Here is a 27,112-nt window from a genome sequence, read left to right as displayed (position 1 = left end):
TCTCAGAGAATCTTGATTCTAATCTAGTCTCATAATCAACCTATTCTTTCTATCTTTCTTCATTTTATCTATCAATCTGATCATCCATCTGTCTATCCAGGCATTTACGCGTTTATCTATCTGTTTCTTTCTATTTACTCTCTCTCTCTCTCTCTCTCTCTCTCTCTCTCTCTCTCTCTCTCTCTCTCTCTCTCTCTCTCTCTCTCTCTCTCTCTCTATTTATCTTTATCCGTTCTCGTCTTTCTTTCAACGTATTTCTTTCCCCCCTCTCCATCCCCCCCTTTCATCTGTATTCCATCCCTCCCACCTTTTCCTTTCTCTCTCTCTCTTTCTCTCTCTCTCTCTCTCTCTCTCTTTCTTTTTCCCCGTTCTCGACCTCTCGCTGGATACACCTTTCTCCAGTTCCCAACACCCGGTGGGCCTTGGTTCTCCTTCAGTACTCACCGAGACACAGACAAAGTTACGCACCCAGAGAAAACGTCAATCGGTCGTCTACTCGGTGAGTCGAGTTAAACTCGCGATAAACTCTCGACCGTTCTCCGTTTTGACCAGGTGAAACTTTCGATTATTTCGTCCAAGAATCATTCCTCTTCTTCTTCTTCTTCTTCATCCTTTACTTCTTCTTCTTCGTACAAGATTTATTATTTCGATCTTATTTAATTTCTCTCTCTCTCTCTCTCTCTCTCTCTCTCTCTTTTTCTCTCTCTCACTTTTTTTTCTTTTAAATTACCAACGAAATCTACGTTTCATTCCCTTCGACAATCGCGATATTATTATTATTTTTTTTTTTTTTTTTTTTTTTAATTATATCATTCATTAATTAACAGAAGGAAGGCAAGGGACAAGAGGCATATCAATAAAATTTGGATCCAAAATATTTGTGTGTTGTTCCATGGGATCGACGACGTGGCCGCGCGGGGGTTGGTTTTAATGACAGTGTATAGATTATCGTCGTAATACTCGCAAAGAAGTTTACAGTGTAAACCAGTTAAACAGAATTTGATTCAGATGGGCGAAGATATGTGGCAGCTATTGTTTACGAAACTTCTTCTATTTAGTATCGTACTATTGACCATAGTATCCACCGGTCGTTCCGAGGGTGAGTCTTTTAAAGATCTATATATACATATATGTATACATAATATTATATTTTATTTTGAACGATTTTTATTGTATTATTTTTATTATTTACGATTTCGATTTATTCCTCTTGTATTTAAAAGAAATTTATTTATTTTATTTATTATTTAATAACAATTAGGATTTTATTGATCTATCGATTTGATCGATCTCAACGATTCGACGATTATTTTAATCGTCATTGTAATAAAATAAAATGTTTGATCTTTCGATCGAGCAAAATTTATTCAATAAAATTTTACTAATTATTGATTATCAATGATCTATTCGATTATTAATCTTTAATATGATTTATTAAAATATAATTTATTAGAATAACACGTTTATCAAATTTATCGTTTTATTTAACGTCGTCGTCATCGTCGTCGTAGCTGTCGTTGTCCATCATTTTTATTGTTGCAAATTTGTCTTATTAGAGAAATCGAGAATTGTTTGCATTTTCTTTCCGATGAACTATTAGCAGGTAGTATCTATCTTCTTCCATAATAATTTCACCTTTAAGCTGAGTTTCTAACTTTCAAGAGACAAGTCCTTTCGTCCCTCTCCCCGTTACCCCGTCATCCCCTCTCATCCCAATCTTTCTCGTTGCTTCTAATACAACGCGCGAGAAAATTCTCTTTATACGTTTAAAACCAGTAATAATAAGACGTGGTAATCGAATTTGAAAGTATCATCTCTCTTATCCCTTTTCTTTCTATCTTTATCAAAAATGATTTCACGTTCTCACGATAAAAATCTTTTTATATTATTTCTTCGAACAATACCAACGCAAATTTATTTCGTTCCGTTCGATTATTCGCCCACGCGAACAAACAAGTTTGGCAACCAAAGTTCAAGGATTAGGAACAAATCGCACCTTTGTTACTATTATATCGTAATACTTTCTACGATAATAAGAGAAATTTCGTTCAATTAAAAATTAACCATTCTTTTTTCTTTTTTTCTATTCTACTTTTTCTTCTTCTTCTTTCCTTTGTTTTTTTTTTTTTTTTTTTTTTTCATTTTGATTGCTCTTAAAAATTTCTTTTATACCTTTTTTTTTTTTGCAATCGATTTTCTATATCCTTCTCTCTTTCTCTACGTCTGTCTCTTATAATAAGACTTATGAAATTAATTGTAAATGCATTACATTCTTACAATTCGAAGTATTCCACGGCCACCTTCCATTCCGTCGACATACATATGAACGTCCATAGTCTCATGACTTTTACACTTACGAATACTGAATTATATAAGTTAGCAATGGCTTTCACATTTTTTTTCTACCTTTCTCTCTCTCTCTCTCTCTATTCCTCTCTATTATATATATATATATATATAAATTTTCCTCACGAAACATCCAGTTTTCATGGTATGCCGTTATTCCTGGTCCTAGCCTTTGTCCTTTATTGGTAGGAAAAGAGAGATTATATCACTTAATGTTTCCTAGTATAAATTGTCTTTAAAGGTATACGATTAATGTCAGCTATAAAATAATTTTTTTGCGTATTTTTATGCCTATATTTTTATTGTTAAGACATCCTACACACATACACACATATATGTTTACTTTTTTTCTTTTTTTTTTTTTTTTCATATGTACATGATCCTGATTATTATTACACTGAGAAAGTTACACTGAACTCGATATACTCGATTGCTTCTTGACTCATTGTATGACTGTGAGAAACACATGATTGTTGCATGGTTAGAGAAATATATATATATATATATATATATATATATATATATATATATATATATCGTAGTCACGTTGCTATTAATGCGATTCACATAACTTTTCAAGAAATATTTCTTAGATAAAAGTAAAATTTAATATTGATGAAGGATATGTTGTATAATAGAATAATTAAAGAAAATATATATGAAAAAAAGAAGGAAAGAAAAAAGTAAGAAAAAAAATATCATCGAAATTAATTGATCGAAACATTTTAATGTATTAATGTTATGAAATGATATTAAAACGTAAAGATTATTTGATTAATTAATAAACCCACTTCTACATACGGATGGATTAATTGATAAAAATAAATCCGATTGAATGATTATTCATCAATAACATTAATTAGATTCTTAACGGACTTAACAGACGTGTCTTGAATTATCAATTCAATGCAAGAAGTAATAAGAATTATAGTTAAAAGGAACGGTCAATCGATATTCATTCACTCTAATGTAATACGTGTTCTCGATCGAAGACCTACATCTAATGATTATCTTATGCAAGTATGTAAACAAAAGAGGATTCTAACGGATTCTACAAATCACTGTTAGATGACTTTGCTAAAACTTTATTGTTTCCTAGATTGACATAATGATCAGTCTCATTATATTTTGTTTGTCCCGTTTTTTCTTTTATCTAATTTATCATAAATTATATAATATAATTAAATATAATAATTAAGTGATTTATTTATTTTACTAATTATTTTAATTATATATGATTATACTTATTTATTTATTTATTTGTTTGTTCATTTATTTTTTTCTTCGATTTTACTAATCTCTTATTATTTTTATTTTGTTTTATTGTTAAATTAAGTAATTCATTATTATTCATTATTTTAAATTAAATCTTTGGATATTTTTTATCGTAATCCTTATTATCTTTCATACATTATTATCAAATTAAATAATTATTTATTAATTATTATATCATAAATACATGATATAATAATTAATAATAAAAAGAAAATTTCTTTGCATTGATGATAAATAATTAATTTCTTAAAAAAATAAAAATATATATATATATATATATATATATATACACATATATATATATATATATATAAAAAGAAAGTATTATAAAAACAGCTGAGAGAAAATCAAGAGTGCAACTTGTTAAGTCTGAAAAAAAAAGGATGGAATAAAATTATTTGCATTTGGTACGTGTAATATAAGTTTCTTTTTTTCTTTCTTTTTTTTTTTCTTTTTCTCTTTTCGGAATAAATCGAAATTGAGTAACTTATTATTGAGGGAAGTTTAACCTTGATCCCAAATGAACGATAACTGCAGCCGGATACAAACGAAGTTGTCTGTGTAATCGATTCACAGCACGAGTTCAACCTACATTGACAAGTTCCACTTTTTTTTAGTGATCTGTATTCCAGTCAGATAATATTAGCTTTGTATTTATGCGAAAAGAAAGAAAAAAAGAAAAAGAAAAGAAAAAAAAGAAGAAACAGATCGTTACTTTTCTCTCGTAGACACGATTTATTAGATGGCATCGTTCTATTAATCCTTTTGTAATGTCTCGATCATTTCTTTTCAATAGTAAAGATCCTAAGAAATGGGTCAATTAAACTACGAACACGTTTAGTATCTTTATATATATATATATATATATATATATATATATATATATATATATATATATATCGATCATTCTAAGATTTAAAAGATTTTATTCTCAATGGAACATATTTAATAATTCAAATCATATTGATGCGTTATCAAACGTATCGTTAAAAATTTGAGTCAATTAAAGCGCATAAAAAAATTTATGTCATGACGCATTTAAAGTGTTTTCATTATTTATTATTGATATTTGCCGTCGTATAAATTCTCTTCTTTTATTTTCTTTTTATTACTTCTTTTTTATTTTCTTTTCCCCCTCAAAAATACAATTCCACGAAGAATGTTCCCTTATGAAAATATAAATAATGATTTAAAATGAAAGCTTTAATTGAATTGAGAAGGAAGATTATTTGAAAGAGGTGAAAGTTATCAAGGAAGTTCATACATGTATGTGAATTGTAAATGATGATGACGTTGAAAGTAAGGGATCGATCGTTCGTAGATCAGACGACAATGATAAATAAATGGTGTAATCTGGCAATAAGAATAGATGATTACACTAGGCATTAAGAAAATAGAAAAGAAATGCTAATGAGAAGAAGATTGAAAAGGAAGAGAATGTTAAAGAGAGAAAGAGAATGCAGAGGACACGAGTCACGTTACAACGGTAAATGCCAATGAAATCCTGTGACGAAGGACGTCGGGTTGTTGCTTCGATGATATATAACTTTAATCCATTTCTAGTAATTCTATGAACAACGGTATTATAATTACATGCATATATATATATATATATATATATATATATATATATATATATATCTACTTATACATTTACCATTAATAGTGCAAATTAAAAGGAACACATTTGTTTAATATTGTGATTATATATAATCCCAATATGAACATAATTTGAATAATTTGTTGTAATAAATGAACAAATATATTTATATATATATATATATATATTGAGCAAAATATTTTATTCAATTTTTTCTAGACTTAATAAATAGCTTTGTCAATCTTTTTCATCCTTAGTTATTATCCAAATGAATTTCAAACAAATTCATAATACTTTTTTTTCTCTCGTATTTAAAAAAAAAAAAAAAAAAAAAAAAAATATTTTATTCTATTCATTCATAAATGTTTCGTGTCGATTCTCTTTCAAAAGTTGCGATCTGAATGAATTTCGAACGGGGATTACTTTCTTCTTTTATTATAGGATAATATTGTCTGATTAGAATAAATCGATTGGAAACAGTTTCATTTAATCGTAATGAACGTTTAGATATGTGATATAATGAGAAATAATAGTAAAAACGAAAAACAAAAAACAAGAAAGAAAGAAAGAAAGAAAGAAAGAAGAAACAAGAAACAAAGAAAAAAAAAAAGAAAAGAAAAGAAAAGAATAAAATATTTCTCTGTTGAAAAGTCACGTTAGATGACTCGACATCGTTGATAAGTCTCGTCCTATTCAGGAACACTATATATAAAGTGGTACGCGTTAGTACCATATGTTCGATATAGCTGCAAACGTGCGAATATATGTTTCGAAGAGCGCGTGCCTCTCTCGGCACGTGTTATAGCGACCAAGTAACTGTAAAACGATTGCACGCGTTCACGTAGGAGATCTAATTAATATACCTACGCATAATCGCTACGTTTTCATAAAAGAAAGAGAAGAAAAAAAAAAAAAAAAGAAAAAAGAAAAAAAAGGTACGAGAAGAAAGAAAGAAAAAAATCGAAATGGAATGAAATAAGAAAAAGAAGAGAAGAGGAAAGAAAAAAAGACGAAGAAGAAGAAAGAAGGAGTAAGGTTCATTTGTATGCGCATTACAAATTGTAATGCATTCCGATGACATAACTGCCCTAATCCAGAAGCACGATACAATGACTTAGAAATTAAAATAACTGGGACATTTAGTTGAATATGTTATTAAGTTAGAAATAAATCGTCCAAATCCGTTTACGAAATAACAAGATGCATGTATGTACGTATGTATGTATGTATGTATGTATGTATGTATGTCCGGTCAGTGTCCTACGATTGAGTATATATATAAATATATATATATATATATATATATTTAATTTAAAAATCCTTTTGAGATTGATCGATATACTTACTTACAACATTCTGTTCCTTTCGTCATATAGGATATGTGTTAATTATACTTGGATATTAATTCGTTCTAGAGATTTTTTCTATTTTCTTTCTTTTTTTTTTTTTTTTTGTAAATTTTCAATATTACTATTATTACTATTATTATTAATTTTTTTTATTATTTACTGATATTATTATTATTATTATTATTATTATTATTATTATTATTATTATTATTATTATTATTAATTGAAATATTATTGTACAAATTCGAATATTTGTAATTTAGAAAATAATTTGTTATACTTATGAATATGTACCAAAGGATTTACTCAATTTCTATTCATTTCTATTTACCTTGTAATACTATTATGTATGTCATTCATTGAAATATCATTTATAGATTTATAGAAGAGTGAGAGAGAGAGAGAGAGAGAGAGAGAGAGAGAGAGAGAGAGAGAGAGAGAGAGAGAGAGAGAGATTGAATTTATAGGATAACTATAATATAATTATACATGATTATATTACTGATGAGTTATTCAAATAATTAATATTTAACTCATCGAAAAAATCCTTATAGAATTTTCCGATGGGATTAATAATCGGAAATTAATTCACTGTGCTTAAATATAAATTATATTCGAATTTACTCGGTATGTTTGTATAATCCTCAATAATTTTTTTATCCTCATACTTATTATTTCTCATTGGAACGAAGTTTATAAATTGAATGATTGATAATCAGTGATTAGATACGCTCTCACTGTTTCAAAAGAAAATCATAGACAAAAGATTAGAAGTTTATGCCTGAGAAAATGAATCAAGATACATGATATATATATATATATATATATATATATATATATATATATATATACGTATATACATAAATATATACATTGATTGCAATTTATTTCTACATATATAGATATACACATACACACACACACACACAATGTTAATGGACGCAACGATATCCGTCGATCCTTCCTACATGGAAATGTCAGAAAGAGGGAACGTAGAAACAGGCGTGTCTTTGGTATGTCGTTAGCATCTCGTCTGCCTCTGTACGCGCATTCGTCCTACATTCTTTCACTTGATTCGATCTATCCTTTATTTTGTTAAATTCTAAACATTCTGTGTTGAATTAGAAAATTATTTGAAAAAAAAAAAAAAAAGAAAAACAGAACAGGAAAGAAAACGAATAAAGAATCGACGAGACGTTAATCCCGTTGAACAGTGAAATATTTCGAACAGTTGAAATATTTCTGTTGCAAATGTTCTTTTCTTCTTTTTCTTTTTTTTCTTTTTTTGTTATTTTTTTTTCTTCTTCTTTTTTTTCTTGTAAATATCTAAAAAAATATTTATACCAGTTTTGCAAATATTCGTTCAATATTTCAGATCAATAAGATTTATCACAAAATGGATTGGAGTTCTATTTACAGGTACTTTATGTTTTTTCGTATTATATCGAACGTAATTAACGAAATTAATTTTAAAAGATAAAATGCAAATTTTCGTTGATAATTATTAAACGATCGACTAATATTCTATCGTTTATTAATATCCAACGAAATAGTTTCTAGTACGATGAACGATAAAGACAACTTTTTATGTCCTTCATATATATATATATATATATAGATATACACACATTACTTTATTACGTTCATATTATACATTCTAACGCACCGTTAATTAACTTTTTTTTTCTTTTTTCGACCATTTTCCTTTGAACGTTAGAAAGAGAATGGCAAAACGATTTTATTTCTCTCTGGCGTATATAATATTAATAAGAACTTCATTTTCTAATATTCTAATGTCAGACTAAGTTATATATGAATAAAAAAGATAGAAGGACATTTTTAGGTCATTAGATATTCTGAGCAACGAATTGCAACAACGATAAGAAAAAGTGTTAACGCGTAGAAGGGAAGTGGGAGAGAGAAAAAGCAAAAGAAAAGGAAAAAAGAGGAGAGAAGAAACGGAAAAAAAAGAAGAGAGAGAGAGAGAGAGAGAGAGAGAGAGAGAGAGAGGGAGAGAAAAAAGAAAAAGCAAAATTGTTCAATTAGTTGTTAGTTAATAACACGGTGAGAATGTTGGAGGTGTGTGATCGAAGTCTTTCCTCTGCTACCGAGTTTTATGACTGAGACAAACTAGTTCAGGTCGTATACACACTAGAATAATACTGGGATTTGGTAACATATGATATTGTTAGAATATTCCTACGTTCCCATCGTAAAAGAATACTTCGATAGTTCGCTAAAACTCATTGAATTCTCTTCCGATGAATATTCCAATGAATACTCATAAATAATCATGTGACATAGATTCAAATATCTATATTCGTTAGAATTCGTATACTTTTATTTATATTTATTTATATTTATTTGTTTCAATTAAATTTTCATAACCTTTATTAATTATCGTTTTATATATTTATATATAAAATTTTGATGAAATTATTTAATTTTTCTAAACAATTAATAAAACTATACATAGATTCTAGAAAGAAATATATTAAAATATTTATTATCATTAATTAAATTCAAAGTTATTTGATTGTTGGAAATATTTCTCCAATGACAGATCATAATACGTAAGGTAAAGATATAGATCTAAAAAAAAAAAAAAAAAAAAATAAAATAAAATAAAAGAAAAGAAAAAGATTATAACGTTTCTATACGTTTAATTAATTTCCGCGTATTTAGATATATTATTTTTACATATGGTATTTACACGTATTATTTGTGAATACATATATCGTTCTGTACAAAATGAAAGTTTAAAAAAAATTCTTCAATTCGAACGAAACACGCTCACTAAAGTTAAGTTGTATTTTTCGTAGATATTTTGAAGAACGCAAAATGTGATTTCATAATAACTACATACACACACACACACACACACATATATATATATATTTACATATATAAGCGATAAAGACACGTTGTCCTTCAGAGGACAAAACAAAATTATTTATCGTTCGTCATTGAATTTTGGCAAAATAAACACGACACGGGATGAGACAAAAAGTGTAACGTAATTCACATTCGGTGTACTACACGCGTCGTACTCGTCTCTTTCCGAATATACTATTCAATCATCAAAGTACGTAGGAAGAAGAAGGTCGATCGAATAGGTTAGTGTAATACATACATGTAAACCAATCGAGAATTCTGAATTTTTAGCCTAGATGTTTAAGGAAAGATAGTATCTAAGTAATAAGACACACATATTCATTTCACGTTTCCGTTTACTGAACTTTCGAAACCAAAGAAATATATACATACGTACATACATACATACATTGGACGTGTGTCTCTTTCTCTCTCTTTCCGTTCCTCGATTATAAAATTATAAGGACTGGTCGAAATCAATCTACTCTTATTTTCTTTAAAACTAGTTTAATTTAATCTCTAATTCAACGTTTTATGGAATTATATAATCGAAAATCTGGCCTAAGTTTTTGCCATGTAACGTATTCGCCATTTTTATGGATTTAATAATGCATCTATTTTATTCTCCTATATATATATATATATATATATATTAAATGTACCGTAAAGCATCGATAACTTCCGTATATAATGTAACGAAAGAAAATTTGATCGAATGAAAAAATAATTTTTAATAAAGGATTCTAACGTTAGGAAAATTTCGACGTAAAGTAAGGACTACTACGTGAAATTTTATGCAAGAAAGCTCAGAATTAAATAATTATTATAATTATAATTAGAAGAATTAATAATTAATATAATTAGTTAATTTAACTGGCTTTTTTTTTCTTTTTTTTTCTTTTTTTTTTTTTTTTTTAGAGAGAGAGAGAGACTAACGAGTTAGTCAGTTTCTCATATGCATTGTTTACTAAAAGAAAGTTTAATCTGATCATTTTTTTTTCCCCTTTCCTTTCCTTTTTCTGTTCTTTTCACAAAGCTTACGTGTAGTTGGGCGTAAGTACATAGTTTTACGCATACGAACAAAAATACAACCGTTATAATAATAGAAGGCACTCATGCGAGTGTCATACCATCTCTATCATGCCGTTATATAAACATCTTTAAGTCAAAATCATTCAGATTTATGGATACTCTTTCTTTATTTCTTTTTTTCTTTCTTCTTGTTTGTTTTGTTTTAATAATTGCAATAAACGATTTGAAAGTTTCTTAAAAAATAATTTTCAACGTTAACATCACGAAATTGGATTTAAATTTCTTCTGATCGTTTTGTTTTTCTTTTTTTTTTTTTTCATTTCTTATTTTTACTTTTTGTTCTATTTTGTTTCGTTTTGTTTTTATTTATTTTACATCTTAAGAATATTATTTTAAACAAGTCGAATTGACAGGATATATATGTTTATGTACGATAGAAAGTACAAGTCACGGATGTTAAATAATTTCATTGTTCTTAGCATTTTAGTCCTCAACTATTGCCCCGGAGACCACTTTCTCCTTCGTGTTACCTACTACATGTTCCTTCCATTTAATATGCACGGCAATCTACAGACTATATCTTCTTACCATTAACGAACGAATTATATTAATTTTGAAAAACTCTATATGACATGTAACTATATTTAATAACGTTTATTTATAATAATACATAATTTTCTTATTAATCGAGAGAAAATATCTTTAATTATTTCATTTAATCTAAGATATAAATATGTATATCAAGTGGATTCATAGTTCTGACTTTAATAATAACTTTTCTTTTTTCTTTCTTTTTTTTTTTTTCTTTCTTTCTTTTTTTAGGCTAATTTCTTAACTTTTTCCAGATCGTAAAATTACGAACACTTAAAGAATGTCATTGATTTTAATTATCCTCAAGGAACTTTTACTTTGCAATTGATTCACTTTTACCATACAAAAGGAAAAGAAAGAAAAGAAAAAGAAAAAGAAAAAAAAAAAAAAAACGGAAAACACGTTACCATAAAACCTGTGACATTTAATATATGGTTCTTCAAATAGATAAAAAAATATAAACTCGATGTTATTAATCTTGATTTATGTCAATGAGTTGTATGAGAAAGGTGAATGACGCATGTTCTTAGTATAAAACAAGTTATTTTGTGTACGTAGGAAAATCAAATCAAAATATTAATTGCATTCTAAATAGTGGTATGACATTAATAGTGCTATATATCTAAGATTTTATCAATGATTATATTGAAATTGGGTTTATTCGTACCAATGTTACATTTGTAATAATGAAAATATGGCAATGACTTTAGATATTATTGGAATATATATTATATAAGTTTGTTCGAAATCTATGTAAAGTTTAATGATTTAATTTTTGTTTTTCTTTTTTTTTTTCCTCTAATTGATATCATCTTTTAAATACGATTTACAATATGACACCTTTCTCAAATTTCTTATGAGTTGTATCTTATTATTGGAAATGAATCAATTTTTCTTTTTCTAGAATATTTAATAAAAAAGATATTAATGTTATCATTTTTTCAAATTATCATTTATTCGAATTATCATTTGCATATATATATATATATATATATATTTTTTTTTAAATAACTTTCAAAAAATGTAGAAATATTCGTAATAAATAATATCTAAATTTTGTGTGTATCAGTTGGATCATTTTCTTACGAAATGACACTGTTCTTTCTTTTAAGGATATATTTAAAAATTATTAAACTGAAATGATATTTAAATTTTGAGGCTCGTTCAATTACATAGTTTTATTTAAAATCGATTCTTTTGTATTACGATATGGATACGAAAAAAAAAAAGAAGAGAAACAAACAAGAAAAGAAAAATATCTCTTTTGTAGTTACAAATTTATTTAATTAGCTATTTATACATAATTAAATATATAAAATACGATGATGTACGTTAAGACGTCAATTAATAATTGTAAGAAAAATCTGATAAAAGTTCTCAATACCCTGGCGTGTCAAATTAGATTAGTAGTTGATGCTTTCACTGGCCTTTCTAAGAAAGAAGAAAAAGAAAAAAGAAAATAAAAAGGAAAAAGAAAAAAAAAAAAAGAAGAAAAACCTTTCGTGTTACATCGCGATTCTTAAGTATAAATAGGAAAAACTAAGCTGATAAAAACTGTAAAAGTATACGTACAGATCTAACAATGTATTATTATTTTGATCATCATTAAACGAATCGACGAGGTAAAATAATAAATTATAAATAGGTATTACACAAAAATAACGAATACAAATATATCAAAGTATATCTTACATAATATATCTAGAATCGAATGGATCGATCACTTTTATTTTCTTTTATTTACACGAAAAGTTATATAAGAAAACGGAAGTGCGTGTACAAGCTGTAAAATCATTTAATTATTATCGCGAAAGGTGAAAACCAACGTATCAACTTCGAATTATCTTAATAAATTTAAAGTTAAAATTTTTCTTTTTTCTTTTTTTTTTTTTTTTCTTTTTCTTTTTTCCTTTATTCCAATCACGAGATTGAATCACGCCAACTATCATCGAGGAAGTTATTTTTGGAAATTTTCACCCCCATTTATGATCGACGAAAGGAAAAAAAAAAAAAATAGAAAAGAAAAGAAAAGAAAAAAAAGAAGAGGAAAAAGATCAGATATTTACTGATGCGAATCGAAAGATGAGATAGTTGAGAATAGTTTCCAAGAGTTTGGCTCGATGATTTCGCAAAGGTAAGCGTTGGAAAGAGAGGAAGGTAGATAGCATCTGGTTCCGTTGCATAAGGATGAAAGTATCTTGTAGCTGACTGACTGAGTAAATAATAACGGTTACGTCGTGTAAAGATCCTCTTCTTTTTCTTCATCTCTTTTTTCTTTTTCTTCTTTATCGTTAAAAGCACCGTAATGAGCAAAGCGAGAGGATTCGCCTAATTTGTAACGTGGGATTTTCATTAAAAGGAAGACATCTACATACTTATTCTCTCTCTCTCTCTCTCTCTCTCTCTCTCTCTCTGTCTGTCTCTCTTTCTCTCTTTTTCTCTGTCTTTTTTCAACTTGGATAGGATATATGTAATACTTGTATTGTGTTGACGATATCAAAAGAAATAGGAGCATTCTTATGTATTACGTAGAACTGTTTTGTGAGAATAACGTAACAATTGCGAAAAGATCTTTTCTCTCTCTCTCTCTCTCTCTCTCTCTCTCTCTTTCTCTCATTTGAATCATTTCTTTCAATTATATATTTAATTTCTTTTTCTTTTAATCCTTTTTCTTTTCTTCTTATCTTTTTTTTCTTCTTCTTCTTCTTTTGCCTTTTATTTCTCCATGTCGATCCATCCGATAAAAACAAAAATTCGATCTAATATAGGATCAGCGGTTTTTCGATCTATGTGTATGGACTGTAAGGGATCGATATAGAGTTATTTTTTTTTTTTTATTTTTTTTTTTTTTATTTTAAAGGAAATTGAAAAATTACATATAAAGGATTATTCGTGAATTCGCGTAAAATGTTTTTACACTTTACGAATAAATAAATCGTACAAATAACTTATCATTTTTTTTTACAGAAGGTTTTACAGAAGGAAAGGGGGCGGGGGAAATTGTCTCATCACAAAAATAAAAATATCATTCTTATTTATTGGATGCGATTTAGGGATAAATATTTTCTACTAGGGGAAAACTTTCTCCGTCTCGATGTAACTTTTTTTCTTCTCATTTTTTTTTATTATTATTATCATTATTATTTCTTTTTTTTTTTTTTTTTATTTCCTTTTTTCAACGACTAAAATAAGCACAACGTGAGAAAAGGGAAGGAGAGATTAAATAATTTTTCTTATCCCCTAAAAATGAATATATTTTAACAATATTAGGATAGTTATAGACGATGTTAACAATTTAGAGATGATTCTTCTACCTGTACTCTTCGAACCGTGTAAATACGGTTTTACACGCGATCCAAATTGCATGTTACATGTACATACTTACTTACGTTAACCGTACGCACGATTAATATATATATACGTATATATATATATATATATATATATATATATATATATATATGTATGTATATATTAGATATATAGCCGGGACTATTTTACCTTCACCATATTACATGTCTACTGTGTGGTGTTTCACTTTTCTTTCCTTCTATTTTTTTCATACTTATTTTCTTTCTTATTTTTTTTCTTTCACATTTCTCCGATTACTTCAATTACTTCCTGGAAATATCTTTTCCTTTCGAGTTCAAAACCCTTATCGTTGTTATAACAAGAAATTGTTAATACTGCTTTAGGTTTTTAACATTGAAAGTTTCAAGTATTTGTTAAGTCATTGTTATATATATATATATTTTTTTTATAGATATTACACAAGTCAATAGGGTCAAGATTCAAGATCATTTCGAGTTTTATTGTGGAGAATAAGAAGAAAGTATTTTTTTGTAACATTACATTCTTCTTGCCCTTAATGCAAATAATTGAGACCAGATAAAAAAAAAAAGAAAGAAAGAAAAGAAGGGAGAAAGAGAAAAAGAGAGAGAGAGAGAGAGAGAGAGAGAGAGAAAATAAAGGAGAGTTAGAATACTTTGAATATTTTTAACTTGCAAGTTATTAAAACTGGATTGAATGTTAAGAAGAAGATCATAGATATTTATTTTCCAATTTGTCTTGATGAAATACAAAAGGTAGGATAGTAATGATAGTTCTCAGATAATTTTATATATCGATCAAAAAATCCTGTTTTTTTTTTTTTTTTTTTTTAAATCGTAGCAAAATTAAAAAAAAAGAAAAAAAAAACAAGAAAAACATAGGAACTTCTTTTTCCTTTGGTGCATTTGAATACGATGAAATTTGAAACACGTCGAAAGGTATATGAAATTAAATAAGAGAAAAAAAATTGATTAGTCCCTTTATCTTTCAATGAGATCGAGATAATAGTTGAGAAAATAAGATAAGAGGTGGGGGATATTGATAGAGTAGAAGAGAAACCCAGTACTCCTTATACATTCTTGTCAAGGCTTGCCCGGAGGCTGAAAGCGTCGCCTCTACAACGAGACAATCTCTTTCGTTTCATATTATTTTGTATGAGATAGAAATATTCGTAGAGTATGTATATTATAGAGAGAGAGAGAAATATAGAGAAATAGGATTAGAGAGAAAAATTATTATATAAAATATAGATGAAAGAATTCTATTGATAGAATGAGACATTTTACATCAACAATAAAATGATCAATCAATTTATTATCAAGTTGTCAAGTCTTTTATGGTATTCTATATGGTTTTCTTCTTGACATACGCGCCATCTTTGAAGCTTTCTGATTAAAGAATGGTATCCATCGAGAATACACTATTATACCCTTGCGAAATGACTATTCGACAAATGTAATTCCAGAGCAGCAAAGAGAGAGAAAGAGAGACAAATTTTTATTTGTTGCACGTGTGCAATGTGCACACGAAATCAACAAATATACATTGTCATTGTATATATGTGGTTTAACGATGCGAAATCATTCATACACAAGTAACAGGAACGACGAAACGAAACGAAACGAAACTAAACGAAACGAAACATTGCATAGAAAGTGTCTGGGAAACTGTGAAGGTGCGACGCCAAAGGACTGATGTAATTCTCATGCTTTCCCTCGAGAGTCATCGTGGTTTCTCGACGTACCAACGCGACACTATGTGCTCGATATTATGCTAAAAAAAAAAAAAAGATATAAAAACTAATGCGACAGATTAGAATTTGTTCTTAACAATAAGATTAATTATTTAGATTTGCTTGTTAGATCATTGATAATCATATGTTATCAAATATTTTTATTATTTCATATTTTCTATTTCACGATAGATCCAGCAAGAAGAATACATTTACAATAAGATTATAGTATTGTACGCATATTGTAAACTCTCACTCTTTATCGTGATAATTTTCTAAACTTTTTCTTATGACGTAAGTAACTCTATACAAATCCTTAGATATTTAATTTAACATATTGATTTAACATTTTATTGAATCGATAAATATTGCTAATGGATTAATTAAACAAACGTAAAAGTTTAGGAATATAATAGAAATATTTGTTTTGAAATTTTCATTGTGTTAAATAAAACGCATGAAAATAATATAAAATAATATTAATTTTCATAATTTTGGCACCCAATGCTCATTGACTTTTCGCGGAACGTAATTAGAAAGATCACATTTTAAAAATCTTACTTCTCACAAATAACAATATTAAAAAACACTCTGGTATATTTGTTAAAAGCAAAGCTAGAAAAAAAAAAGAAGAAGAAGAACTGACAAAGAGTAAAAAAAAGAAAAGGAAAAAAAATAAAGGAATAATCGAATTTAAAAAAAAATACAAAACTACAAAATCGTATGAATTTGATTAACCGTAGATATAGTCTTGTTCTTTTGAGATCATGATAACGACGAAAGTATGAATAGGGATATTGATAGATATGAATAGAGAACGAATTAATTTTTATTGAAGACGATAGAGAGAGAGAGAGAGAGAGAGAGAGAGAGAGAGAGAGAAAAAGAGAAAGAGAATGAAAAAAAAAAAGAAATAAAAGGAAATCGACTTAAAAGCGATTGAAAATATTTAGGTCATCGATGTAGGTTAATTCTTTGTAAGAAAGTATCTTTTTCTATAAGAGAGAATAAGCAGAAAGAAGCAGATGGGTGAATTTTCACTGGTTCATCAACTGGAAGAAGCATCTTCACTTTGAATGACCGATTTTGCTTTCGGTTCCGCCTTGTATTCCGCGGAGAAAGCTGTAATGTCTGTGATTCGAACGAAGAAGCCTTTTCGTATCATTCAAGACATACAATATATATAGATTCGAATTATTATTAACTTTTATATAACTATTATATGTATATATATATATATACATATATATCAGTTACTCTATTATGAGAACGTTCAGATTGTAAAAAAATTTCTAGCCTTGTAGTTTGACGATCTAAAAAAAGAAAAAAAGAAAACAAAAACAAAGGAAAGAAGTTAGCCCAAAATTAAAAAAAAAAAGAAAAAAAAAAAAATACCTTATAGATTTTTAAAATCACTTAGAAACTTTGGACTCATCTTAAATTGTATAAGTGTGACCAATAGAACAAACGAGCCTTCCTAATTTATTAATCATGCATATATGATTACTTGATATCTTTTCATTGGAAATTATATATATATATATATATATATATATATATATATATATATATATATATATATATGTTAATATCTTATTTTATAAAAGTATATAAAAAAATTGAATATACTGTTATAAAGCTGTAATAATTCGTGATAAGTCGAGTGATGTATCTTATTGAAGTATAACGAGAGATAAGATATTATTAGTTTTTAACTAACTAACTAAAAAGGAACAATGGAAAATGCAATTAATGTTGCAACGACTCTAACCGATAAGATGCAAATATTTGTATGAATTATTGACGAGCCGATGAGGAAATATACAGAAGTTAGTGTGCCGACCCGTTATAACCCTGGGGCTATCGGGCTCGGCCTACATCCTTACTGTTCATGGATGCGAGCATTGGGCACACACTGTTAACCTGAATAGGGCCCAAACTGGAAGAACCGTCTTTGATTCATTATGAAAAAGGTTATATGTTTTCAAAGAGTACATATACGTGTAGACGCAATATCATATATAACAAATAATATTTCAATTGATAATTAATTTTAATTATTTAATTATTAATAAATTTTATAATGTTTGTATTATTTGAAAATAATTTAATATGATGTATTTTAAGAATAGGAGGAAGAAGAGGAAGAAAAAAAAAAAAAAAAGAAAAAAAGAAATGAAAAAGAAATTGAATTGGATTTAATTGGGTTCAATAGAATTCGAGATATAGCTGTATCTAACAGATTACCGTTCTTAAATCATTTATTTATTAATCAACGTTGTTGAACGTACGATTTTATCCACACTTACATTAAGTGAAATTGGTTTCTGCAACTCTCCAATTCCAATCTTATTCAATAAAGAGCTCTGACTTTCTTCTCGATGCATACTATCGCTCTTCTACCTTCAACGATACTCCTCCTATCGCATGAGATCTTAAGCGATTGCCAAAGTATACTAAATGTCGATTAATATTAACGTTTCCTTCTTTCTGTTTCTTTTATTTTTTTTTTTTTTTTTTTTTTATATTTATTCATCAGACAGCTTTTTATATCTTTATTATCAGCAATGAACATCCTGAAAGATAATCGAAATGATGTGTGATATTTAAAATACATATAAGTAATATATATTTACTTATATATTTTTTTACATATATATATATATATATAAGTATGCATGTTCAGATATAAAATATTTTTCTACGAAATTCTTTCATATGTTTGAATCGTAATAAAAAAAAAAAAAAAAAAAAAAAAGAAAAAAAAGAAAAAAAAGAAAAGAAAAAAGAAAAAAGAGAAAAAAAGAAAGAAAGAAATGAAAAAGAATTTAACTATCAGCAATTAATGAAATCCTTAGCTGGTAGAGTCCGAAGGCAAGTAAACTTTCGCTCAAAAAAGAAGGTCACTCTTAAATCCAATCCTGGTACAGGTTGATCGGCAACCGAGAAACGTTCAATCGTATTCTTGAATTAGGTCAACTAATCTTGACATGATCATTAATTAGTAATTATAATTCATAATTTAAATATTAATCTGATCTAAGAATTGATTTCAAAGTTTTATCCATTTTTATCTATCTATTTCAAATATATATATATATGTATATATGAAAGAAAAAAAAAAACAAAGACAGAGAAAAAAGAAAAGAATTATTAAGACAAATGATATATTTCGAGAAGATATTTTTGTTTGTTCGTTCATTTTTTTTTTGTTTTGGTTTTTTTTAGAGAAGGGAATAGAGTGAGAACGAGGGTGGAGTGACGAAGAGGGATATAAATCAACATGATTTATGACATATACTTGGAGATATTACTGATGTAATCATTCGATGGAGTATAGTACGATGGTGGTTTCGCACGCGTTAAATAGTCACATAGTTAATCCGTGCATGGAAATCCGCGGTGAAATCGCATGAGTACATGTGTATAACGTGGTATCGCCAAACGTCGCAGCATTCTTTCATGATATATACCGGGTGTGTCCCGATTAGTCTCTCACTTCCCCTATCCTCTCCTACGCTATTCTCATAACATAAGCTAATGCCATGTCGAAGGAAAAGTAGGCGGAAGAAATCGTCAATCGTGAAACGACTAATTTTCATTAAACATTACCTGTTTACATTACTGTTGACAACACTACCATTTTATTTAACGCTAATCGTTCTAAGCGAGGAAGAGTAATTTTTCTTCTTCTTCTTCCTCTTCTTTTTTTTCTCTTTTTTTTCTCCTTTTTTTTTCTTTTTTTTTTTTTTTTTTTTTTTTTTTTTAAGATATCAAGAACCTGATGTCACTTCGTAAACATTTCATTATCATGTAATGTTTTCCATTTCCTTTTCCTATTTAACTTAATACTTTGCACTATGAAGTCACCATTCGGATGACACCATGTATATCTATTACTTTTTTTTCTTTTCTTGTTCCTTTTATACAATCATTGAATCACCTTATAAAGTGATGGACATTTCATTATTTAATTAATATGATGAAACAGTTGGAGGAAATGTAATTCATATCATGGATTGCTTTTCGAAGAGTATAGATTTACACTTTCTCTTTATCTTTCGTTATTTTATTAACTATTGTATTATTATATTTTATATCTTATATATATGTGTGTGTATACACAAAAATAAACAATTTATTAATATTTAAAAAGAAATCATATTCGCAAAGCTGATATTGTAGCCGGTATATATGCACTTTCAAAAAACATTTAATATGACAATCAAATCACGTATTTACAGAGAAAGTGGAATCATAGATCAATCGATTTTAGATTTTGTTCGATCAATAAATGAAATCATTCCTCGTATATACTCCGTTAGAATTTTTATATATATATATGTGTGTATATGTATAAAAACATCTTCACGCTACGTTAAATTAAGAAGTTAAGAATCATTTAGTGGAGCCTTATTTTAAAGTTGACCAACAGAGCGATAGACCGTAAATATCTAGGATCCAATCTTGAGTGTGCATTGTACACCTTAATGCCTTTTTTTTTTCATTTTTTATGTATCCTGCATTTCCTTGCATTCTTCTTTTTTCTATTGTTTTTATTATTATTATTATTATTATTATTATTATTATTATTATTATTTATTATGCAGCTACGTAACAATTAATTGAATGGATATATTCCGGTTAGTTATAGAGTTTATCTTCATTTTTTTTTATTTCTTTCTTTTTTTTTTTCTTTTTTTTACTTTTTTTCAAATAATTACATAAAAGAATATATAATATATGTGAAGACCGGAGGATGTACGTATAAATGATTTAATTTGTTTTTATATTTTTAATTAGTCAACAAAATATACTATATATATATATATATATATATATATATATATATATATATATATATTGATTTATTTCAATTGACATTAATTATTATAATTTATATTCAATATGAATATAATTATAATATACCTATATATAGTCGCACAATATTTGATAAGAAAGTAATTTTGAATAATTTGATATGCTACTTAAAATATTATTATATAATTATATCGTACAGAATGCTATTTAATTGTAGTTTATAGTAAAGATAGAAAAAAAGAGAAAGAAAAAGAAAAAAAGAACAAAAAAAAGAAAAAAAAAAGAAAAGAAAAGATAATGCGAAATGATTAAATTTATATATTACAAATTAGATTCGCAAGGATACGTTTTAAATTTAGAATTTCTAGAGCTAAGAACCTCGGTAAGATATGCGCCATCTTCTTTTATTGTGTTTGCGGTTTTATAGTATTTGCTATACGCTACACGTGCGACTGGATGGAATAAGTGGTAGGTACAATCGGTTAAAACACATCTTTGGTATGCGATGTTCTTCTCTCGTGCGGTTACAAATCCTATCCTTTCTCATTATCATGGTAACATTTATAGCGAAGTGGACAACAAAAAATACTTTGAATACTGAAAACAATGGACTTTCCTTTCCAAATCTTTCACCATATTATACGTCTTCTCGTATACGCGAAAGTTATAATATAACATAATTTTACTCTTGATACTATATATAATTATTTTATATATCATATTATCTCCTATAATTAGCCTATTCTCAGTCAATTTTGATGTGATCTTTTTCTATTTTTTTTTTATATCCCATATATAAGTGTACGCGTATATAATTAACTATCATTAATACTATACTATATTAATATTTTATTTATTATATCAAGTAATATTTTAAATATATAAATAAAATATCCTTATAATATATAGATTTTATATGATTATTAATTTTTATATTGATCAATGAATTGTAAATTGTTTATTTAAAAAATAATATATTTTTTAAATGAAAAAGAAAAGAACCGAAATGAATTGAATCAAATATTGTTTCACGTTGTTCCTGTTAGGGTTAAAACTCTTAGGGATTACGTTGTAAAACGATGACTTAAGAGAAAAAGTAGAAAGTATGTACTATAAAACTCGAAGGAGACGTCGAACCAGGAATTGATCTCTCGTAAGATTTTTATTACATTTTGAACGACGTGAAATATTGATAGTCGTGCGATCATGAGGATCATAAGAAAGGATAAAATTGTTTTGCGCGCGAAGCGAAGATATTTCATTACGGAAATACTATCTCAATATCAATGTGAGTGAAATTTTGCTTCTTACTTGATTTTAACAATAGACAAGTTCAATTCAGAAGGGAAGAAGAAATCGATTATGTTTTCTTTTCTTTTTTTTTTTTTTTTAATAATGTCTCTTTTTACTTGAATTTTAAGATTTTTAACGATAGAAAACAAATTAGCTTTAAATCGAATAAGTAATAAACGAAAGAACTGATGAACTTTCTAATATATACAGTTTACATATAAATTCTAAAGATTTTAAAACTTTCGAAAGAGTAATTTTAAAATCAAATAAAGAATAAATAAAAAAAATATCTAATGAACGCCTTCTGATCAAAATTTTTTCCAATATAAACTCTTCTATTTTGTGTAAATTAAAAGGAAAGAAAGAAAAACAAAAAAAAAAAGAGTTAAAAACTTCAAAGAAATAATTTTAAGTTTAAAATCGAGTAAATTATAAATAAAAAAAAAAAAAAAAAAAAAAAAAAAAGCAAAAAAAGAACCGTGAACGAGATATTTTCTGCTACAAATTTTTTATACGAAGTTTGTTTGTTTGTTCGTTTTTTTTCTCTTCTTCTTTTTTTCGCTCGAGTTCACAATAAAAATAATGTTAAATGTATTATTAGTTATAATGAGTTTTGCAAATAGATTATCGATTGTATTATACATGCGGTAGCATTGAAAAGTGCATGAAATATTGTGAATTCAGGTACACAAGCGCCAAGTACGAGAGAGAAAGTGTTCTGTCGTGGGAACAGGTAATATAGCGACTATGTTACTCTTACTACGTCATTCATTTTTTTAACCGATCATTACGAGTAGAATTTCTAAGAAAAACATGTAAGAACATTAAGACAAAATAATATCACGTAGTAAAATGTACTGTCTACAATCTATTTCTTTTTACTTTTCATTTTTAAAGATAATCGTTAACAATCACGTTTAAAAGTTATAACTTTAATTTGACATTTTTAATGACACCATGATAAATTACAATTGAATTATCCTATATAGAGTTAAATGAAACAAATGAAGGATCGTACGAAAAAGTGTTTTTACAATTTGAAAAAAAAAAAAAAAAAAAAAGAAAAAAAGAAAAAGAAAGAAAAAAAAATTATAAAATTGTTTTACGACAAAGAAAATAGGAAGAAAATGAAGAACAAATTATTGTAAAAAAATCTCGAGGAAGAATAATCGACGATTATTTTTTATTTGATTTTAAAAATCACATTATTATAAAACCCATCGTAGATTTCTATTGCATTTAATGATCTACAAAGTGTATCCTTAATCGCAAAGAAACGTTTAATCGACGTGTGACCTCGTGTGATAGGGGGTCAGGTCTTGAACGCGACAGAGTTTCACCGCTATATCATCACGGGCTACCACCTTACATAGCCCACACACACACACACACTCACACACATAGTTCCATTAGACCGCAAATGTGATCCCGTTACAACGAGACTTATATACCAAATCGGTAACTCTTGTAATACAACTTGTATCGAACGGATATAACAAATGTGAAGATGTTTCTAGAAATATAGATCACGTAAATCATTTTTTGTAATTCCTAAAATTAATCCAAATTCTATTCAATCTCTATCTCTAAAATAATAATTATCATATTTAATTATTATATTATCACGATAATTATTTTACTTTACTTAATACATTATTATCGAACGATTATGTTCATAATGAAATTAACATTGTCATCGAGATATTATTAGAAATTTTAAGAGATTTGTTAGTATCGAAATTTAAAAAAGAAAAAATAAAAAATAGAAGTCATTTAAATAAAACAAACGATATTATAGTATAATAAAAATTTGTAAAAAAAAAATTTATAACCAGACAAATAGATATTCAGTTAAAAATTATTATATTGAATATATTGAAATCGTCGATAATAATGTTTATCTGAAAATTTATAATGATTATTTCGATGAATTTTCTTTTTAATGATGGGAATTTTGTTGTAACTCAACACAAGAAGTTTCATGTCGGCGATTTGTTCAAGAAGAAATATGTCGAGTGGTGATGGTCAATAGTCGTCGTCTATCCGTAGGTAGAGACTTTCTTCGTAAACGTCTGGTAGAATCACTTATCCGTAAAGATGTCGCATCGAGTATCCGATCGACACAAATGTAGATATTGCGTTCTCTTAAAGAAGAAAGGAGTCGGTCAAATAACAGTATGTCATGGCCTCCGAATGCCGTCTTCGGTATCCCCGACGTATGGAATTTCTCATCTTTCCTTCTTATACAGTTACAAATCTCTTGATCTCTAACTGTCACCATTTGTATGTACGTATGCGTGTATGCGTATGTGTGTTTTAATGTTCCAGTCTATTTACTTACGTATTTAATATATTCTTAGTATATATATATATATATATATATATATATATATATATATATATATATATATTTATTTAGTAGATACTATCTATATATTACAATCGTTTAATTTACAATTAATGATCTTACATTATGACAATGATGTTCAAAAAAAAAACAAAAAAAAAGAAAAAGTGATAACAATGGTTGTATGTGTGTGTGTATATATATATATATATATATGTATTTCTTTTTTTTTCTTTTTCATTTACAGATGGAGACTTTGACAATGATCAAATTAGAGCCTCCAGGATAGAGGGTGACTTGCAGGGTGAGTTTGTAATTGATTTTATTGTATTTAAACATTCAAGATATTAATTATATATATATATGTATAATTATATTGGCAATTTTCCAAATATACAAATATACATAACATTGCGCTTAACATATTCTCATATATTATTGAGAGATATATGTAAATTGTAAAAAAAAAAAAAAAAGAAAAAAAAAATCGAAACATCACCTTGTCTTTATGCGCCCCAAAGATTTTTTTGTCCAATTTCTATCCTTTTTCTTTTTTGTTTTTCTGTTTTCTTTAAAAAATTCGTTATTGTATATATACTCATATATGTTCGACTCAATAACAAATGATTTCTCTAAAAATCTGATTTCGATCATTTTCTTATGTATCTCTGATACTAATATATACATACACATATATATATATATATATATATATATATATATATATATATATATATGTTCTAAATTTTCTATTACACTGAAAGCAATGTTATGTCTAAACACTTTATTTCTGCTTCAACCTTTGTCTCTACCTATTTTACTTTCTCCACATGATGAATATTAAATTTGTCATGTCTATACATTATACGTGCGTGTTGACGCGAGGTGCGGCCGTGTATATATATATAAGCCTTCGAACTGAAAAACATTTCTATATCTCCATTTCATAATTAATAAACATAATTAGTTTTAGTTAAATAGATCTGCGTAATCTGTCGAATAGAAATAAATTAGACAAATTAAAAATATATTCATTTTTTTACTGATTATAAATATATTATCATAATATATATATATATATATATATATATATATATATATATATATATAAATTATAATAAAAATGTATTTTCTTCTTTCATATATTTATTTTTTGTTTTTCTTTTTTTTTTTTTTGTAATTCTTTCGAAATAAAAATTATTTTTTATAAATGAATCATCGCTAACTGAGATAAGTTTTATCTTATTTTTTTAAATTGAATTACACGAATCAGATGATCGTATTATTGCTGTTGTTGTTGTTGTTGTTGTTATTATTATTTTTTTTTTTTTTTTTTAATACAAAAAATCAATATATACAAAAATCAACATACGACTGAATTTATTAGAATGAATTTATTAAAAACTAACTTTCGGTCAATTTTCTGTCTGCAAATCTGTCCCTCATTGAAATCTTTAATATGGTCAGGCTATGCACGAAATTCTAACGGCTATTATTTTCTATTGTTATCTGGCACAAATTACTACTTAACTATTTTTCCGAGCTGTATATCGCTAAGAAGCAGATCGCTCTGTTATAAGCATACCACTTTCAAAATTAAAGCTTGATTTATTTGTTCTCTTATGCAACGGATTTAATTAATTCTTTTTCATATTCTCCAAATTCTACAAAAGATACAAGAGTATATTATAAATAGAAAATAAAAAATATATAAATGGAAACAAAAATCTGAATGATAATTAGAATGTTATTCTAAAGAAGTAAGAAAATACTGTATAAATTTTATTTAGAAAAGAAAAAACTTTTTGTTTTTTTTTGTTTTTTTTTGTTTTTTTTAAACCAATACATAAATATTCGTTCACGTTATCATTATGTTCTTTGTTTATTTTCTATATTGTTTTTTTTCTTTCTTTTTTCCTTAATTTCTTTTATTTTTCTTTTTTCTTTTTTATCGTCTCGTTCCTTCCCTTCTTGCTTCTTCAAGATAACGTTTTGAACTATTAAATAATTATATAAAATAATAAAGAAATTTAATTACCGAAGCACATGAGATACATGAAAATCAAGCTTAAAAATGAACGACGTTATGTCAGAGATACAGGTATTGTAGATTACAAAAGAGAAGCTGTTCTATTAAAATCGTCTATCTCTTTTTCTGTTTCTGTTACTGCTCCTGCCTGCTCCCCGCCTTCAACTCTTCTCAACAACTGGATGCCGTCTGCCTCCAACGTCCGCCCGCATCTCCGTCTCTTCTCCGACGACCTACGTTGTAAAAACCTACGCGAAAAATACATAATAAAACAACACCGGACGGATTACAAATACGACAAATAAAAACTTCAAACGGACATACGAAACTCAACAAAAAAAAAAAAAAAAAAAAAAAAAAAAAAATTTCAATGGATCTAATCAACACTACCATGATAATAATATTCAAACGTGCACTGTACTCTGTTCATATTCATTCTTGACATTTCAAAACCTCGGACACTCTATCTATCTATCTATCTTTATCTTTCACT

At 27.0% G+C, this 27,112-nt stretch overlaps 1 protein-coding gene across 1 annotated transcript in view; it reads left to right on the top strand.

Moving 5' to 3' along the window:
* Positions 1 to 766: 766 nt before the first annotated feature.
* Positions 767 to 27,112, top strand: part of LOC124430461 (mucin-2) — a 35,161-nt gene continuing 8,815 nt past the window's right edge. The window contains exons 1-2 of the mRNA XM_046977053.1: positions 767 to 1,099; positions 24,838 to 24,894. Of these exons, the coding sequence (XP_046833009.1) occupies positions 1,009 to 1,099; positions 24,838 to 24,894 (148 nt within the window). The 5' untranslated portion in view covers positions 767 to 1,008. The remainder of the gene's footprint in view (positions 1,100 to 24,837; positions 24,895 to 27,112) is intronic.

This window comes from Vespa crabro, chromosome 18, assembly GCF_910589235.1.
Source record: "Vespa crabro chromosome 18, iyVesCrab1.2, whole genome shotgun sequence".
In the NCBI taxonomy this organism is placed as follows: domain Eukaryota; kingdom Metazoa; phylum Arthropoda; class Insecta; order Hymenoptera; family Vespidae; genus Vespa; species Vespa crabro.
Note: the sequence above shows the minus strand (reverse complement) of the source record. Positions and strands in the feature narration are given on the sequence as shown.